Source organism: Ochotona princeps, chromosome 2 (genome assembly GCF_030435755.1).
Source record: "Ochotona princeps isolate mOchPri1 chromosome 2, mOchPri1.hap1, whole genome shotgun sequence".
Classification (NCBI taxonomy): Eukaryota; Metazoa; Chordata; class Mammalia; order Lagomorpha; family Ochotonidae; genus Ochotona; species Ochotona princeps.
The window spans coordinates 20,252,394-20,272,524 of NC_080833.1; the positions used below are offsets into that span (position 1 = coordinate 20,252,394).

Consider the following 20,131-nt stretch of genomic DNA (forward strand, 5'->3'; position numbering starts at 1 on the left):
TGCAGGCTTTGGGTCAGCGAAGGAGGTCCACTGCCATGAAAAGCTGATGCGCTGACCCCTAGGCGCTGTTCCCTCTGGCTGCAGTATCTTCCTCAAATCCAACCCAACCTGAACAAGCCCATTTAGCTGCCCCCAGCTTTCTCCTTTTCTCCTTTGCCAACAGAACTGGATTAGATACAGCTGATGCCCAGACCCAAGGAAACAGACTTGGTCTGCGGCCTTTGCTGCATTCTCAGCCACACTGACTGTTAGAAGTGACCCCTGTGACACTTTGTGGCCAGTGACTTCTGGGAAAAAGCCTGCTTCCCAGATAACCGTGAGGGGTGTGGACCTGCCACTCAGAGACCATGTGCCCTTCAGACCGGGAGCGGTCCAGCAAGAGCCCACACTCTCCCTCACGTCTGTTCCCAAGGCCTGGTCCTATCTCTCAGAGCAAGTGGAACATCTGAACAGGACATAAACTGGAGGTTTTCCTGCATTTCAAACAGCGCTTACCTTGCCCACAGAAGTCACTGCCCTCCACCACTCCCACGTGTCACACTGACCTCCCCCCAGAGCTGCTGCAGGATCGCACCCTCCACGCAGCAGGTGAAGAAACTAGGGCTTAACAAGCAAACCTTAAGAAGCCAGGTCTGTCTAGCACACCCTTGAATAACACCTGAGGGAGAGTACATCAAGGACTTCAGTATAAAATTTTATTTTACATAAAGAATCTTACCACTAGTGAAAGCAGACAGGCTAGGACACAATGGGACTGGATAGAGGATGGCTAGCTCTTTGGAAAGTGAACAGGCTTAGGTGGCTGAGCGTCATGCCACTGATGGTCAGTGAGATGGGAGGGGCCAGACACCAGGGGGCACAAGGGCACCAAATAACCACGCTCTCTGCCCACTCTGCCTTCCTGTGACCTGGGTGGGTTTTAGAAGCAAGTGACCAAAGCGAGGAGCCTTCCTGAGGCAGCCCAGGCTCATCACGGCGACACCACTGTCAGCAGGCTATTTAATGGGATGGCCTCCTGTCTACACACAGCTTTCTAACCATCACATCCATTACGCGCGGTGAAGTACAAAACATTAAGTTACAGGTGTTGGGGAAGAAGGCAGCACCTGGGGGTACTTTCCAGTCCTGGGTGTTCTACAGGTCGGGGGAAAGGGGAGAAGGTCTTTTTTTAAACTGAGCCCCTCATTTTAATGTACAAAAGAATTACTCTGATTGATAGTAAATTATATTGAAAACAAAATGAACTAAAAAGCAAACACTACTCTATGTCGGGGTGGAAGGGAGAGGAAAGAATGAGTCCTTCAAAGCAGGGGAGGAACGGCGAGGGAGGGTCCATGGCCGTGACCCCAGGTGGTCACTCACGCTGCTCCATTTTTACTTTTGGTGGTCTCAGGAAGGTCCGGTTTTTCTTCTCTTTCTTCCCCTTGGTGTTTGCTTGGAAGTTTCGCCAACTGTCCACACGCCCATCTCGACTCTCCTAAGAACAAATGAAGTGTGGGTTGAGGAGACCAGTGGACAGGAGGAAGGGCCTGAGCCTTTCCTCTCAGCCACTCTCCCACTGCACAGCCCAGGCCACCCCCACAATGATGTTCCACAGCCAGTGGAACAGAGCAGGCCTGCCCACCTGCTTCCATGGTGCTGCAGAGTGCCACACAAGCCTGAGACAGCAGGATGTGTCACACACTCAGAGGGCACACTGAGAAACACCACCACACAAAGAGGGCCTATTTGCTCAGCATCACCAAAGGTTGACTATAGCGTGGGCTGCCAAAGCTGATGCTCAGAGGGGCTAAATCCTGTTCCCAAAGCCAGGCAGAGAGTCAGTGGGCCAGCCCTGCTGACAGCTACACCTTTCTGCTGACCCCCAAACCCACAAAGCATGCCCCAAAGCCAGGCAGCATCTCAGAGCCGTGAGGAGGAGGCAATTAGGATCTCGCCCCAGACTCATCTCCAAGGGGTTAACTCTCCCAGGTTCACTCTCTTCAAATAAGAAGTGAGACAAAACGAGTCATCAACACTGATACTCCAAGATTCAAATCCTACAAAAGACCAAATATCACCCCAATCTAGAAACTGGCCAAAACCCTGAAGGTTATAACCAGAATATCTAAGAAGAATCAAGTCCGAATAAGTTTCCCTTTAGACAGTACATGGGGTCATAAGAACCTTGGTTTCCACTAACTGCCCTCCAAGCAGGGACTGCTGCATGCTTTCCTAAGTGAAACGGCGACCCACTTTTCTTGAGTCTGCTTGGCGGCTGTGCCTACCACGCACAGCACGTCCCGTCAGATCCACACGCCCTGGCCGAGGCCACGCCAACACCAGGCTTGTGCCCTACAGCTCCTTCTCCCCAGAGAATCTCTCTGGCTGTTTACTCCAGGCAAGCACAAAAAAGACCCAAGAACCAAATTCCCTGGCTCTGGAAGAAGTTCTGCCCACCCTAGAAATTTACCTCAAAGTTCTTCTGCCACTCCCTCTCTCGTTTGGCTTTCTCTTGAGCTTCAATCTCTTCTTCCCTCTGTCGTTTCCTGGAGGGAAATCCAAAGCATAGTTTGTAGGATGCTGGGGGTTTGTGTTAGCCCTGCGAGGTACAGGAACTCCCCACAGAGGCAGGTCCTGGGGGCAACCTACAAACAAGGCTGCCTAGAGCAGGCTCAAAGCCTCCTCACAAAGGTCCCATTCTAGATTTGGGCAAAGACAGATAAGGTTACCCAAGCCCAGTGAACAAATATCAGAGTTTGGGGGCTTGGTCAGAGCCCAGCAAGGTCAAAAACACTTTATTTCACAAAAATGACTGTAACAGCCCAGATTCTTGCTCCAGAGGATCTCTGAACAAAACCCCATCACAAGGGTAGCAGCTGGGTTGCTGCCTGGGATACCTGCTATAGGCAAAGCACCTGAGTTCAAGCCCTGGCCTCAATCCTGAGTGCAGCTCCCTGCCACTGTGCACCCTGCTAGGCAACAGGTGATGCTCACAGGACGTAGCTCCCTGCACCCACATGGAAGACCCAGGTGGTACGCCTGGCTCCTGGCTGCAGTCTGGCACAACTCTGGCTATCTGTGGGAATTTGGAGAAACAGCCAGTGGAAGGAAGATCTCTCGGCCTTTTGAATAATTTTTTTTAAAATAAAGAAACTTCAAAACAAACAAACAAACAAACAAACAAACAAAAAACCCTATTTCAAAACAAGGACATTTCACACAACTACAAAAATCTGGTTATTGAGCCCAGTGCGATAGCGTAATGGTTAAGGTCCTCACCTTAAATGCGCCAGGATCCCATTTGGGCGCCGGTTCTAATCCCGGCAGCTCCACTTCCCATCCAGCTCCCTGCTTGTGGCCTGGGAAAGCAGTCAGGGATGGCCCAAAGCATTGGGATTCTGCACCCACATGGGAGACCCGGAAAGAAGTTCCTGGCTCCTGACTTTGGATCGGCCGAGCTCCAGCCGTTGCGCTCACTTGGGGAGTGAATCATCGGACGGAAGATCTTCCTCTCTGTCTCTCCTCCTCTCTGTACATCTGCCTTTCCAATAAAATAAATCTTTAAAAAAAAATCTGGTTATTGCTAAATAACTGACAGTGTGAACATGCAGAAACCCTTGGTGTTTGTGGCCACCAAGGAAACGCCTACTTCCGAGCAGTGACCCCCTCCTAAGTGTCCACTGTGCACAGCCTGGGTACTTGGCAGAGCAGTGGCTCCCAGGCTCTGGTTTCCATCACTCTGCCAAGCTCCCAGGCTCTGGTTTCGATCACTCTGCCAACTTCATGCCACACAGCCCTCTTGGGGGTGCTGCTCCCCAGGGACAGGAAATACTAGTCAGTATTTCCCAGAAGGCACAGAAAACTTGTGACTTTTATGATGGAGCAGCTAGCTATTTCACTAACTACTTGAGAGCGTCTGACGCACTGCGCAATTCTGTCGTCATGTTCACCTCGGTTTTGAGGCATGGGATGGGCGTTTGGCATAGCACTGAAGATGCCACTTGAGATGCCCACATCCCATCCCACAGTGTCTGGTTCAGCTACCACTGCCCTCTACTCCAGCCTCCTGCCAATGTACATTCTGGGAAGCAGCGGGCGATGGCGGGAGCAGGCGACAGGGCTCCTGCCACCCACATGGGAGATCTAGCTTGAGTTCCTGGCTCCTGGCATCGGCCAGGCTGCACCTCAGCTGTTCTGAGGCGTCTGGGTACTGAATGAGCACACAGAACATTTGTCAGTCTTTCTGTCTCTCTGCTTTTCCAATACATAACAATTATTAGTAAATATTTTACAATGAAGATGTGAGCATGTACCTTTCATGCATCTCTTTGGCTTCTCTTTCTTTCCTTTTGATTTCCAGCTCGGCAAAGAGCTTCATGGTCTGTTTATACACTGCTTGTTTGAACTGTAAGAGAATTAAGAACAAAAGAAAATCAAACTGCAGATTGTATTAATTGCGATGGAGTAATTTCAGTCAGAACCCAGGGTGAAAGCAGATGAGAGTGAAGTATAGTAACAAAATGTTACTGAACAAACCACTTAGCCATACTGCCTCTCTAGAGACAAACCGCTCCTTTGCCTACCAGGCCCTTGCACTGTTACCCGGCAGAGGACATGGCTGAGCCCAGCTGCAGTGAAAAGCTTCCATAAAGGAGAAATTCAACTCCCTGTCTCCAGCACTGGGGATGTGGGAGGGTGCTCTCTCAAAAAACTTCACAAGTAAGTTCCGCTCTTTGTTTCGCTCCAGGCCTGGAGCCCAGCACCGGACCCAAGACAAGACACAAAGAGGCCTGCTGACTGGCAGAGCCATTCACTACTTCTCTTCATTGCATCTTGCACCAAGCACAAAGCCACGGAGGGGCCTGCCTGGCCCAGCTTCCCAGAGCCAGGTATAGTCATGTGACTAAAATGCATTCGCTGACATGCAAGGAGAAACGCAGTCAGTAAAATGGCTCAATTACTAACCCTACACCTGCAAGCAGTGTCATCCCATATGGGTGCCGGTTCATGACTGGCTGCTCCACTTCCCATTCAGCTTCCTGATTATGGCCTGGAAAAGCAGTAAAGGATGACCCAAAGCCTTGGGCCCCTGCACCCACATGGGAGACCTGAAGGTAGCTCTTGGCTCCTTATCGGGGTCCCCCAGGGTCTCCCGTACCTGCAGAAGAAATCACCCGACACTCCAGGCTCTGTTTCAAAAGCCACTTTACTTCCAACCAGTCTTTCTTCGTCTTCGTCGTCTGTCCCGTCTGTCCATCCTTACATCCTCTGTAGCTCCCTGTAGCTCTCTCTCTGGCTTGCCTACAGCGGGCTGCTTATATATCCTTTTTTCCCGTGGCTCCACTGGGTGCTACCTGATTGGCCAGGCCCTGGAGAGGCGGCAAATCTGCCTCACCTGCTGGCAAGACCAGCTCTCGTCTCTCCACTTTGCAGAGCAGCTGCCGGTCCTGGGTTATTGGCTGCGGCTGCCACCGTGGGGCTTTCTTCAGCAACCCGCTCCCCACAGCTCCTGGCTTCGGATCACACCAACTCTGGCCATTGCAGCCATTTGAGAAGTGAAACAGCAGTCTCTCTGTCTCTCCTTCTCTCTGTAAATCTCTTTCCAATTAAAAAACAAAACAAACAAAAAATTTTAAAATCCAAGAAGCTAGGACCTGCAGGCCTTGTGGGTGCGAGTGTGAGGGAGCAGCACTTCCTTCCCTCTCACCCCTGGTGTGCACACGGAGGCAAGGGCAGGGAGACGCCCTGGATTAGCTCCAGCCAGCACAGCCACACAGAGAAGCACACGGAGCCCCTGCTCTGGTGTGCACACGGAGGCAAGGGCAGGGAGACGCCCTGGATTAGCTCCAGCCAGCACAGCCACACAGAGAAGCACACGGAGCCCCTGCTCTGGTGTGCAACCGGAGGCAAGGGCAGGGAGACGCCCTGGATTAGCTCCAGCCAGCACAGCCACACAGAGAAGCACACGGAGCCCCTGGAGATGCCGAGGGCCATCAGCATACGGAGCAGCCGCCCCAGCAGCCTTCCTCCCTCGGACCCGCACACAGGGCAGGAGGGAAACCTCTCTTTTTTTTTTTTTTTTTTTTTTTTTAAGATTTATTTTTATTGGAAAAGCGGATATACAGAGAGGAGGAGAGACAGAGAGGAAGATCTTCCGCCCAATGATTCACTCCCGAAGTGACTGCAACGGCTGGTGCCGCGCCGATCAGGAGCCAGGAGCCAGGAACTTCCTCCAGGTCTCCCACGTGGGTGCAGTGTTCCAAGGCATTGGGCCATCCTCGACTGCCCTCCCAGCCACAAGCAGGGAGCTGGATGGGAAGTGGGGCTGCCGGGATTAGAACCAATCTCCATATGGGATTCTGGTGCGCCTAAGGCAAGGACTCTAGCCGCTAGGCCATGGCGCCGGGCCCAGGAGGGAAATCTCAACCTTGCTCTGGGCCTCAAGGGCAGGTACTGAATTTACATCCCAATCAATACATTGTAACAGGCAACACAGAATAAACAGAGACCCTTTATAAAGTCTACTACACAACAGTCATACAGAGACAAGTATCAGAATTCCCAAGAATTAAAAATCAAGTGAAAGTAAGTAATATAGCTCATTAGACAAATCAACAAAACCACAGTTCCTTTTCCACCACCTTCTAATTTTTAACTTTCAAGAATTCTTAAGAACATAAGTAGGGCCAACAATGTGGCACAGCACATTAAGACACCATTTGAGATGCCAGCACTTCATATGGGTAAGTCTGAGTCCTGGCTGCTCCACTTTCAATCCAGCTCACCACAATGTACCCAGGAAGGCAGTGCAAGACAACCCGAGTGGCTGGGCCCCTTTCCACCCGTGTGGGAGACCCACGTGGAGTTCCAGGCTCCTGGCCTCAGCCACTGATGCCATCTCTAACTCTGGCTTTCAATAAATGAAACATTTAAGAAAAAAAATAAAGAACATAGCTTATGTTCTTGTTCTAACTTTAAAGTTCTCAGGCCTGGCGGCATGGCCTAGTGGCTAAAGTCATTGCCTTGAACGTGCCAGGATCCCACATGGGCGCCGGTTCTAATCCCGGCAGCTCCACTTCCCATCCAGCTCCCTGCTTGTGGCCTAGGAAAGCAGTCGAGGATGGCCCAATGCTTTGGGATCCTGCACCCATGTGGGAGACCTGGAGGAAGTTCCTGGCTCCTGGTTCCTGGCTTTGGATCGGCATAGCACAGGCTGTTGCGGTCACTTCGGGAGTGAATCATGGGATGGAGGATCTTCCTCTCTGTCTCTCCTCCTCTCTGTACATCTGCCTTTCCAATAAAAAATAAAATAAATAAATCTTTAAGAAAAAAAAAAAGCTCTTGTCACCCAGACATGAAGTATTTTAACTCCACCATGCAGATTCAATAGTCCATAACCTAAAATCGGAGACACTGGAGCAGAGGACGACACATGCAGAAAAGGGAGCCCCGCCCTCCTGTCATTTCCCCAATGCTGCTCCCAGCAGGCACTGCTCAGTGAACCCGATGTGGCAACCCTCAGCCCCGTCAGAACAAATAGCAAATGGATGAAACAGCCTGGGATGAACATTGCAATACCTTGTACATCTTCAAACTCTGGGACTGGTGCAGTGGCACAGCAAGCTAACTCTCCACCTGTGCTGACAGTATCGCTTATGGGCACTGGTTCGTGCCCTGGCTGCTCTACTTCTGATCCAGCTCTCTGTTTATGGCCTGGGAAAGCAGTGGAGGATGGCTCAAATCCTTGGGCTCCTGTACCCACGTGGGAGACTTGGAAGAAGCTCTTGGCATCTGGCCTGGCAGTTAAGACACCGCTTGGGATGCCCTCATTCATTCTCAGCGTGCCTGGGTGTGAATCCTGGCTCCACTCCAAGTTCCAACTGCCTGCTCATGCAGACCCTGGGAAGCAGCTGGGTCCCTGAAACCCACACTGGGAGACAAGGTTTGAATTTTTTTTTAAGATTTATTTATTTTTATTGGAAAATCAGATATATAGACAGGAGGAGAGACAGAGATTTTCCATTCGATGATCACTCCCCAAGCAGCCACAAAGTTGGAGCTGTGCCAATCCAAAGCCAGGAGCCTGGAGCCTCTTCTGGGTCTCCCATGCGGGTGCAGGGTCCCAAGGCTTTGGGCCGTTCTCAACAGCTTTCCCAGGCCACAAGCAGGGAACTGGATGGGAAGCAGGGCTGCCAGGATTATAGCCAGAGCCCATATAAGATCCCAGTGTGTGCAAGATGAGAACTTTAGCTGCTAGGCTTCCATGCCAGGCCCGTGACTCCTGACTTCAGCCTGGCCCAACTCTGGTTAATGTGGACATTTGGGGAATGGACCACCAAATGGGAGATCTCAGTCTCTCTGCCTTAAAATGAAAATAAACAGATCAGCAAGAATTAAAACAAAAATCCCAAATTGGCACTGAGTTACTGACCACAAAACGGGGTTCATGGAGACAGAAATAGAACTCCAAGGGTCAGAGAGCTCTGTCATGCTACAGCAAAATATTCGGTAAGCTCATCGCCAATCACTTGGAAGGCAGACCATGTGCCTACTCATTCCACAACCGTCACGGAACAAGTCAGAGTCAGAGTTGGGAATGGTTGTCCAGTGCTGAGGTCTGTGTCAGAGTCCAATCAAGAGAGGGAAATCAAACAAATTACTTAAAGGGGAAGAATTTAGTAATTTACTACAAGTAAAATCTGTTGTCTTTGTAACTGAAAGGGTAAGTCGCATAGACACAGCCATGGTGGGAAGAAGCTAGCAACCCTTGGTACAGACAATCTGCACCGGCCGACCCAGTCTGCCTCCGGCCATTCAACACCCACGTGCACCTGCCTCCACACTGTTGAAGGCCACATAACAGAACAACTCTATTTCTCCACCTAGCATGCTGTGACAGTCTTTCATGTAAATACATTTTCACCTACTTCCCCAAATCAGGTGAATCACACAGCCACTGTATCTCTAGACTACGTTGATAACACCTCAAATCAGCTGCACACGGGGCCAGCATCCCACATGGGCACTGGTTCATGTCCCAGCTGCTCCACTTCTGAGTCAGCTCCCTGTTTATGGCCTGGGAAGGCAGCAGAAGATGGCTCAAGTACTTGGGCCTCTGCACCCACGTGGCAGACCTGGAAGAAGCTCCAGGATCCCGACTTGGGACTGGCTCAGCTTTGGCAGTTGTGGCCATCAAGGGAGTGAATCAGTGGATGGAAGATCTCTCTCTCTCTTGATCTTTCTTCTCTCTCCTCTTCCTGCAACTCTGCCTCTCAAATAAAAATAAAAATAAATCTTAAAGAAAAGGCAGAAACAATAAAAATTTGTTTACAATCAACTGCAAACTTCAGATGTATACTCAAAGAAAATGCAATAGCCCACATTAAAAAAAGTGAATGCACAATGCTTTATTTATTTTTGGTTTTGTTTTTTAAGATTTATTTTTATTGCAAAGTCAGATATACAGAGAGGAAGAGAGACAGAGAGAAATATCCTCCGTCCAACGATTCACTTCCCAAGTGACCACAACGGCTAGTGCTATGCCCATCCAAAGCCAGGAGCCAGGAACTTCCTCCAGGTCTCCCACAAGGGTGCAGGGTCCTATGGCTTTGGACCATCCTCCTCCGCTTTCCCAGGCTACAAGCAGGGAGCTGGATGGGAAGTGGAGCTGCCGGGATTAGAACTAGTGCCCATAAGGGATCCCGGCGTGTTCAGGCGAGGACTTTAGCTACTAGGCCACGGCGCCAGGCGACAATGCTTTATGCTCTAATGTTACCACACACAGCTGCTTTCTCCCAGGTCTCCCATGCAGTCAGCAGACAAGCAACCTTTGCCCAAACTGAACTCACCAGCTCAGGATCATCCTCTTCCACATTTGTAGGTTTTCCTTCCTTTTTCAGTTGTTTTTTTCGTTCTTTCACCTAAAAAGAATTTTTTCATCAAAGGAGGAGGAGCCATACTTGGAAAACACCCCTGAGATATACACATGCATGTGCTTTTCCTTTTCCTAAAGGCACAGATGTAACCAAAAGTTCACATGAACATAATGTAAGCCTTGTCCCTCTCCCCCAGACAGCAATGCAACGAAGGGAAACCGGGAACCATGCAGCCTTTCTCAAGCTCCTCTCAAATCCAATGCAGCAGCAAGAATGAAAAGGGGCCAGTGGAGGGCTACTCCCAGCTCCATGCCAGGTCCAAAGATCCTTTGGTATGTTGAATATATTACCCGTTTATCTTGTCTGGCTTGTGGTTAAGCTGCTCATGGCTAAGAAAAAGTACTCTTCAAGTTTTAGAAGAAGCATTAAGTAGCATCTGCTTTGCTTTCCACAACTGTGTTCTTGATCATTTTTACTGTGAAACCTCCTTAAAGTCAATAATTCTCATATCACATTTGCTGATTTTTTTAAATCACTTTGGCCACTTACTGGGATTCAAAAAGAATTTCAACAGGATACCCATTCACACAGGAATGGTACTTCTATATTAGATATAATCAGCCTATCACACCAGCAGAAAGCCGAGTGCCTTCTAAGCTCAGAAAGGCCCTGTTGCCCCCTAGTGGTCAAAGGCCTACTGCTCCCTTCCTTGCAGGCAACAGCAAGGAAAGCATCCAGACAAGGGCCAGGTACTCTTGTTTTCTACCAGGATAGGGCCAATCAGTATCATTTCCAACACATGAACAAGCCACATTCAGCCCTGCATCTCCTCGTGGTGCTCAGCTTCCCTCTCTCCACTGCATCCATTACTACTGGTTGTAAAGTTCTGCTTCAGATTCTAAAGCTCTTCAAGTGAAAATGTCACACCTACATTCACTGAAGAAGTTTTTACAAATAGCCTCAAGATTCCTGCAGCAGCAAGTTAGAAAAAAATTTTAAAAGACCTTTCTTACCTCCAGCAAGCCATGTCAACATTTCCCAGGTTTGGCAGATTATGGAATGACCCCACAAGCAAAGTAAAGAACTCCCGCTGTAACTGAATTTCTTTCAGTTGAGTCCTTCCCAACCCTGTTTTAATATGGACATGTCACTCCTCCTACTTAAAAAAGAAGTATTCATATCCCCCGCCAGCCTTACTCAAGTCCCTGTGCCAAACCCTTCACGGGGCAAGAATAAGAATCAAGGGTCAAGCATCACGATGGCTGCTCCCTGTTTTGTTTTGAGAAGAGGCAACACATGATGGGAGGGCAAGAACACATACCACAGCTTTGGGGCAGCATCCTAACTGTGCCTCATCCAGAACTCTTCTCTTAGAGGTGAATGACAGAGTTAGGCACTTGTAATTCATCACCACAGCTAAGCGGTGCAGATCACCAAGCTAGTCACAAGCTCAGCCAGAAGGCGTTGCTGTGTAAACAGCCCCCCTCCTGCCAGGTGCCCAGGGCTTGCTGGTACATCCCCTTGCCGTGCAAGAATACACACGGCAGCACTATAAATACTTACGGTGTGTTCCACGTATTCTTTTCCTGCCTGAATTACATCCAGGGCCCTCTTCTTTTGTTCCTGATCCAGTAGCAACTTGTAAGCTTTGTCCACAGCTAATGCAAAACATTGAAATTAACTGTTTCTGCAAACACCCTCCAGAAGTCTAAACTATACTCAGGCAGTGCAAACAGACTTGTGCTAAAAGCATGTTCTAGTTTTAAGTCATTTACTCTTGGTAAGCTAATTTTTTTTTTTTCAAAAAGTACAATTATACCAGTGAGAGCCTTGGAAACAAATACACACTCAAGTCTAAATATACCCACATTTAAACTTAATTCTGTGATCAATTATTTCCAACATTCTTTATGCTCAAACAAACAAAAAAAGCCATCTTATGCATTAACACATAAAAGTTTTAACAAAGAAAAGTTAAGATCTACTTCCTAAACAGCAGTGGGGAATGCCAAGTGTCTTAGTGACAATCACAGCTTCCTGCAAGCAAAAGGTAAACTAACAATCTTTTCTCGATCTACAACAAGGAACACTTAGTCCCCTGCATTGTCATTACATCACTCAGAGGCAGGTAAACTTATAAATACCTTCAAAAGCCTTTTGGGCTCTGTCTGCATCATCTTGATTTTTGTCCGGGTGCACCAATATGGATAACTACAGGAAGAGAAAAGTTAGGTTTGACATTATGAGTAACACCAAACAGCGCTTGCCCTGAACTGTGTCTCTTTACAATGAAAAGTCCTCAGGTACTATGGCATCCAAACTCTTTGAGTAAGAAGCACTTCTTAGAGCTTGGTGCAATGGCTCAGTGGCTAAATCCTCATCTTGCATGAGTCGGGATCCTGTATGAGCTCCAGTTCATGTCCCGGCTGTTCCACTTCCTATCCAACTCCCTGCTTATGGCCTAAGAAAGTCGTGGAGGACAGTCCAATGCCTTGGGACCCTGCACCTGCATGGGAGACCCAGAAGAGTCTCCTGACTCCGGGCTTTGGATCAGCTCAGCCCTGGCCATTGCAGCCACTTGGGGAGCAAAAGAGCGATGGAAGATGTTTCTCTCTGTATACCTTCTGCCTTTCCAATTAAAAAAAAAAAAAAAAGGATTTTTTTTTTTAAGTAACAAATCTCAGTAAGTGTATTTGGGGCAGTGGTTAGGATGCCACCTGAACCCACATCAGATCCTATTTCCTGCCGACGTGCACTCCAGGAGGCAGCACGTGAATGGCTCAAGTAGGCAGGCCCTGCCAGCCACAGAGGAGACACGAACTAAGTTCCCAGGCACTTGGCTTCAACCTGGCCAAGCAGTTACACAGGCACTTGGAGAGTCAGCCAGCAGATAGAAGATCTATCTCTCTCTCTCTCTCTCTCTCTCTCTCTAGGTCTTTCCAAGTAAAATTAATTAATTAAAACAGAAACACTGCTCTGTTACAAAACTGAAGCACTGGTATGTAAGCATACAGCTGGGGGCATGAACGGAAGCCTTACATTATGAAGGTGCTACTCCGAGGGAAGAGGAGCCAGAGAAGGACCAAGTCTCTACCGTGTTCCTGACCTCAGCATTATGGGAGCCCAGCAACAGTGAGTCCTCAATCTTCTCCTACAGGAACTGCTCCAGACACAGCTGTCTCAGCTCCACCAGGCTCTGGCCCTGGGCAGTCTCCAACAGCCACAGGGGCCTACGTCCACCCTCAGACCTCTATCAGCTTCCGGCATTTGTACTTGTAAACCTGTGCTAGCCTGGGGTTTTCATGTTTGTAAGGAACCAATGCTTATTTTGTAAAGTGTGAGAAATAGTTAAGCAAGCACATGTCCTTTTTTATATTGGAAGGAAAATGCTGAAGTAATTAGGGATATCTGCAATTGAGAATGAGTTCATCAAAAATAGTATTTAGTAAAACAACTGGATATAGGGGTACTCACTGTTCTTTCTAAAATACAAAATTTTTATAATAAAAGTTAGAAAAAGAGAAAACTTTCATAGGCAATAACTTTTTGGTTTGTTTGTTTTAAACATTTGGTTACTTTTCACAATTGGAAAGATTGAGTAACAGAGGGAGGCTGGTTCATTTCCCAAATGCTTGCCAACAGGCAGGGTCAGACCAGGCATGGCAGAAGCCAAGAACCCCCTCGGGCTCTCCCAGTCACTCATTCAGGCCATCATCAGCTGCCTCCCAGGAGACACTGCAGAAAATCAGATCCAAAGTCGGGTAATTAGGACTCAAACCAGCACTGTGCCACATGATGCAGGCATCCCAAGTGGCAGCCTTATCTGGTGTGCCACAAGTCTGACCCTACAGGCAATTCTTTCACTGACAAAGTGTCAGCAGCAGAAACCAACCAGGTAAGGAAGGGAGCTATGCCGCGGGTCCCTGGCTTCACTGAGGCCACACTGCTGCAACCACCTGTGTTAAGGGTCTCACTGAACCCTTCTCCACCGAAGCTTCTTATGCTGATATTGGGACGAGGTTGGGAACTCAGCCCAGCTGGGTGGTTGTATGGATAAAATGAGCTAACGCAAGAAATTCACCTAGTGACCAGCACACTGACAAGTTAGCAAACAGTGAGGACACACTACGTGCCAAAACTTAGCCCAAATGTTTCATGTGCAATAATTAAATCCTTCTAACTACCCTGTAATAGACAAGATTAGCATGAAAATTTTACATATAAACAGGCGGAGAACGGCTCAAAGTAACCTAAATTCCCACTGCTTGTAAGTGGCACTGTTGAGATTAAACCAACGGCATTGAACTCCAACATTCACGCTCTTCTAACTATCCCACATAGGAATTCTTGACTCAGGCCTGTGCTGTGGCACAGTAGGCTACATAGCCACCTGACACACCAGGATCCCATTTGAATGCAGGTTCAAGTCCTTGCTGCTTCATTTCTTACCCAGCTTCCTACTTGGGAAAGCGAAGAAAGATGGCCCAAGGTCTTGGGGACCTGTCACTACAGAGGAAACCCAGATGCAGTTCCTGGCTCCCAAATTTGGCTTGCCCAAGCCCTCACCATTGTGAGGTTGCCCATTCCCTCACTGGGAATTAATCAGCCAACAAAAGATCAATATCTCTCTATATAGTGGCTTTTCAAGTAAGTAATCTTTTAAAGAATAGCTGTCCTTTTTCTTTTTTTTTAAGATTTATTTTATGGGGCCAGTACAATGGCTCAACTGGCTAATCCTCCATCAGCAAGCACCGGGATCCCATATGGGTACCAGTTCATGTCCCAGCAGTTTCACTTCCCATCCAGCTCCCTGCTTGTGACCTGGGAAAACAGTAGAGGACGACTCAAAGCCTTGGAACCCTGCACCCATGTGAGAGCCCGAGAGGAAGCTCCTGGCTTGGGATAGGCAAGCTCTGGCCATTGGGGCCACTTGGTGAGTGAACCAGAGGACAGAGAATCTTTCTGTAGCTCTTTCTGTCTCTAAATCTGCCTTTCCAACAGGAATAAATAATTTTTTTAAAGATTTATTTATTTTTATTGGAAAGGCAGATACACAGAGGAGAGACAGAGAGGAAGATCTTCCGTCTGATGGTTCACTCCCCAAGCGGCCGCAACGGCTAGAGCTAAACCAGGAGCTCTTCCAGGTCTCCCACGCAGGTGCAGGGTCCCAAGGCTCTGGGTCGTCCTCGACTGCTTTCCCAGGCCACAAGCAGGGAGCTGGATGGGAAGTGGAGCTGCCGGGATTAGAACCAGCGCCCAAATGGGATCCCAGTGCGTGCAAGGCGAGGACCTTGACCACTACGCCATTGCGCCAGGCCCAGGAATAAATAAATCTTAAAAAAAAATCTTGAATAATTTTTTTGTTGTTTTTTTTTTAAGTATTTACTTTTTCTCACCTCTCTGTAACTCTGCCTTTCAAAATAAAAGTGAAAATCTGAAACAAAAGATAAAATCTATAGAAAATCCAGCTTTAAAGAGAGATCACAAGGTCGGAGGTTGTTCAGCAATAAAAACTAGAAGCACTTTTTCTAAGATTTATTTATCTATTCAAAGCCAGAGTTGCCAAAAAAAAAAAAAAAAAGACAGATGGAGAGATCTTCCATCCATCTACTGAATCATTCCCCAAATGGCCACAGCCACAGCCAGGGCTAGGCCAGACAGAAGCCAAGAACCTCTTGTGGGTCTCCCATGTGGGATCATGGGCCCAAATACTTGGACCATATTCTAGATTTCCCAGACACAGCATCAAGGAGCTAGATTAGAAGTGTAGCAGTGGGCCTGGTGTGGTGGCCTAGCGGCTAAGGTCCTCCCCTTGAACACGCCGGGATCCCATATGGGTGCCAATTCTAATCCTGGCAGCTCCACTTCCCATCCAGCTCCCTGCGTGTGGCCTGGGAAGGCAGTCAAGGATGGCCCAAGGCCTTGGGAACTTGCATCCACTTGGGAGACCTGGAGGAGGCTCCAGGCTCCTCGCTTTGGATTGGCGCAGCTCTGGACGTAGCGGTCACTTGGGGAGTGAATCATCGGACGGAAGATCTACTTCTCTGTCTCTTCTCTTCTCTCTATATCTGACTTTGCAATAAAAACAAATAAATCTTTAAAAATCAAGTGTAGCATTAAAGTGGTGCCTGGTACTGCAGGCAGAGGCCTAAACTACAGTGCCACAGCACTGGCCCCAACTGGAAGGATTTTTTTCTAAGGTTATTAGAAAAGTTCATAGTTCAAGCTTTAAACAGAAGAATGGGCCAGAATCAGAGACTGAATTTGCCTTTCCCGGACAACTCTGAGGTAACAGTTTTATGGTAAAACATGCAACAGCTGGTTATGCATTGATGTTCACAAAGACACAATAACCAAGGAACAGTTACTTTTTTTAAAAAAAAAGTAGTTACACAGTTATATAACCTAAATTTTAAAAAGATTACTGTTTTAAAAGAATAGTTACATAACCTAAAAGAAAACAAAAAGGCTACATTCTGGCCCACAAGTATCCACAAGCAAGTTTAAGACAATCATGTGCTTCACTTATTTTGAAACAATTCAAACTCCAGCTGTCACAGACATAGGACCATACCTGCCGAAACCTCTTTTTTATTTCTTCATCTGTCACCTCAGGATCTATCTGAAGAACCTGAAAGAATCAAAATCAAAATTTTAAAGTGACTAAAAGAATTCATATGTAAGAGATGCCCAGTAAGTACAGAAAGGCCAAAAGTTCATGAAAATGCAATTAAAAGATAGGCTTATTTTCAAAGCTTCTTCTGAGAAAGTTCATAAAAAGTGTTTATTTGTTTGTTTTTTTCTCCAAAGAATTCATTCATTCATTCATTGGTCCATCCATCCATTTGAAAGGCATCAGGGGAGGGGGGAGATCTTTCATACCAGAATGACTAAAACACGAGGGACTGGGCCAGGTCAAAGCCAGGAGTCAGGAACTTGCTCTAGGTCTCCCACAGGGGTGGCAGGGGCCCAAGTACTTGGGCTATCTTCTCGGCTTTCCCAGATGCATTAGCAGGAACTGGATCAGTCACAGCCAGGATCCAGCCAATGCTCTGATCTGACATGACAGCATTCCCAGCCGTCGGCCCAGTGCTGGCCCTCCTGGGAACTTTTGGAAGGACCTTCTTACATACTAATTTCAGCATCGAGAAAAAGTACCTCATCTTCTAGAACACAGGCTGGCACACAGGTCTAAAAATTGCTCAAGAAATAGAAATGATCAACTTGGTCATTGTTCAAGAGCTATATTGTTTTAGGGCTCCCAAATAACAAAATGCTTACTTTCTACCAGGAAAATCATTTACTTTACACCGAGGGGCAGGTTCTGAGAAAACATTGCACATCTCCTTTGTTAGGAAGAGTCACCCACCCCAAACAGGACACAGCGACTCAACAGGAAAGCCATTAGGTCAGCTGCCTGATTTTCAGTTCAGTCCACAAATGGTCACTTTATCATCTACAAGGCCCATTAATTCTCAAGGCCCAGTGAACAGCAGGATCGCCTTGGAAGCCTGGGAGCAGGGCTGAGGCCCCACTATGGGGACAGCTGAAGGCAACTCAGCAGAGCTGCGACAGGGGCAGAACCCAAGGCCCCAAGGCCTGCATTTTAGGACAACACAACTTCAAACAAGGGCACTCATTCTTTCCCAACCTTGGGTATCTTGGTCTCTCGGTGTTGACCTTCCTCATCAAGGATGACTCTGACCCCACCCCCACAAATATATTCCTCCTTCATAACAACGCTCTTCAGTGCTGCACATTAGAAGTGCAGACAGGGGCCCAGCGCAGTGGCCTAGCAGCGAAAGTCCTCCCCTTGAACATGCCAGGATCCCATATGGACGCAGGTTCTAGTCCCGGCAGCTCCACTTCCATCCAGTTCCCTGCTGGTGGCCTGGGAAAGTAGTCAAGGATGGCCCAAAGCCTTGGGACCCAGCACCCACAGGGGAGACCCAGAGAAAGTTCCTGGCTCCTGGAAGTGCAGACAGGAGAGAAACAGGATTTTTCAAACCGCCACATCAGTGCTTCTTAAAGTCAATAGCACAAGATATACAAGTAAATGCTTTTGGAGTGTAAGTTGTGGATTCCACACAGCACCTACTGCTTGTATTTGAGTTGAGGGTAAGGTGCTAAAAGGACAGAGTGAGAAGTTATCTTACAAAAACACAGGAGGGACAGGATAGACCCAAAGTCTGTGGTGCCAACATCGCACTGATTCTAGTTCTGGTGGCCCCACTTCTGATCCTGCAATAGGCTAATGACTTGGGAAAGCAGCAGAGGATGGTTTGCACCTTGCACCCAGGTGAGAAATCCAGGAGTAGCTCCTGGCTTCATACTGGCCCAGTTCTGGCCATTGCAGTCATTGGGGGCTGAAACAGCAAACAGAAATTCTCTCTCTCTGTGTAACTCTTTCAAGTAAAAAAAAAAAAAAAAAATATATATATATATATATATATATATATATACGCACACACACACATATAGCTGTATTAAAAAACAAAAAAACCATGAGTAGATCACATTTCATTTGGCTGAATCATAACATTTCAACAAAATAGTCAGGGGACCTATATCACGTTAAAGTTTGAGAACCAATGCTAAGGAATGATGGAGGTGGGCCTGGCACGATGGTTCAGCAATTAAACCCTCGCCTTGGGGATCCGTTATGGGTGCTGGTTCATGTCGCATCTGCTCCACTTCCCATCCAGCTCCTGGCTTGTGGCCTGGAGAAGCAGTGGAGAATGGCCCAAAGACTTTGGACCCTGCACCCACGTGGAAGACCCAAAAGACGCTCCTGGCTTAAGACTGCCATCCAGCTACTGCAGCCACTTGAGGAGTGAACCAGTAGACAGAAGATCTTCTCTCTGTATCTCTTCTGCAAATCTGTCTTTCCAATAAAAATAAATGTTTTCAAAAGCTATTTTTGAACCTGGCACAGGTATGTCCAGCCAAAAACACTAGCTCCTTGGGTAGAGGGAAGCTCAGCAGGTCTCCAGGACCACCCCATCCTGGAGGTTAGGTTTTCCACCCCACTGGGTGCCTGTAGCTGGGTGGCCCAAGCCAAAGGTGCTGGGCGAAGCCCTTCAGGCTGCCCGGAGGTACACCCTCATGATTGGAGGATCGTAATTTATAGGGGGGTGATGGGATTACACAAGTGGTAGTGGGAGATGACCTGTGATTTTTAGGCCCAGGTTAGGAATTACAACTGAGGGACTTTCACTGATAAGTCCATGACATGTGTATTTAAGTAGGGGACCCATATCAAAGTGGTTTGGAGGGGAGAATAACAGAGAGAAGTGGGTCTGATAGCAGAATCTGTGGGGGAAATGTGGGCTCACTCCTGTGGAACTGCAACCTCTACTGGTTCACCCAAGAACCATGGATGGGGTCAGGCCTTTCTGAGGTTCCCACTGGTGAGAACGAGAGAACTGAGGGCAGCAGACATGGCTGGACATGGCTACAGACTGCACCAAAACAGGTGTGAACTAGGATGGTGGAGCGACAGATGGGGCTTGACTCCAGCCCCCACTGGCACTCGAGAGAGCCAGGCTGGGTGTAGAACTGGCCAGGCTAGGTCTTGACTCCTGCTGAACTACATGAAAAGCTGTGTCTGGGCGCGGACCAGGTAGCACTGGGCTACAACAACCAACAACAAGAACCAGAATAGGTGTGGCTGGTTGAGCAAGGCCACTGTTCTTGCCAGGACAGGGGGTAGACAGAGTCAACCTGGGCCAACCACCCACTGGTGTGCGCGAGAACTGCCACTAGGAGGAGAGTCGATGAAGGAGCTTGGGAAACTCCTTCATTGGGACACAGTCCCTGCCCGTGAGCACAAGAAGCAAGGCAAGGAGCAGCCCAGATAATACCATGTTATAGTACCAGCTGGCATATATATGGGTCAGGTCTGGGGACAGACCAATCTGGGCCAGCACATAACACCCACTGGCAGATCTGAGAACCAGGGCAGAGGACAGAAGGAGCCAGATCAGGCTGCAACACCAGCCAGTTCACATTAGAACCAGGACAGCAATCAGGCTGGACTGGGATAGGCTGCAGCACCCACCAGCAGGAGCTGGAACAGGGGGCAGACTAGGCTAGCCCAGGCTGCACAATAAGACTGTAGACGCTGAGGTCAGGCGAGTCACGCCAGCCTGTTTGCAGCAGGGCCGGGTACGTGAGTCCCAGGGACAGGGGATCTGACAGGGCTTGGGTAGCTTGGCTCAGGTCATAGGACCCACCTGAGTGGTGGGGGCTGGGTTACTGAGTCCCGGGGATGG

General features: G+C 48.3%; 1 protein-coding gene and 1 long non-coding RNA gene across 2 annotated transcripts in view; both read right to left on the reverse strand.

Moving 5' to 3' along the window:
- Positions 1-673: 673 nt before the first annotated feature.
- Positions 674-20,131, reverse strand: part of DNAJC8 (DnaJ heat shock protein family (Hsp40) member C8) — a 29,374-nt gene continuing 9,916 nt past the window's right edge. Inside the window, exons 3-9 of the mRNA XM_004592181.4 lie at positions 16,432-16,488; positions 12,002-12,068; positions 11,421-11,515; positions 9,831-9,902; positions 4,296-4,387; positions 2,453-2,528; positions 674-1,477 (exon numbers count right to left, since the gene is read on the reverse strand). Of these exons, the coding sequence (XP_004592238.1) occupies positions 1,355-1,477; positions 2,453-2,528; positions 4,296-4,387; positions 9,831-9,902; positions 11,421-11,515; positions 12,002-12,068; positions 16,432-16,488 (582 nt within the window). The 3' untranslated portion in view covers positions 674-1,354. The remainder of the gene's footprint in view (positions 1,478-2,452; positions 2,529-4,295; positions 4,388-9,830; positions 9,903-11,420; positions 11,516-12,001; positions 12,069-16,431; positions 16,489-20,131) is intronic.
- Positions 3,550-3,894, reverse strand: LOC131482655 (uncharacterized). The gene is made up of 2 exons (XR_009247195.1): positions 3,763-3,894; positions 3,550-3,729 (listed from the first exon to the last, which is right to left on the reverse strand). It is a non-coding gene; the product is annotated as an uncharacterized LOC131482655 (long non-coding RNA).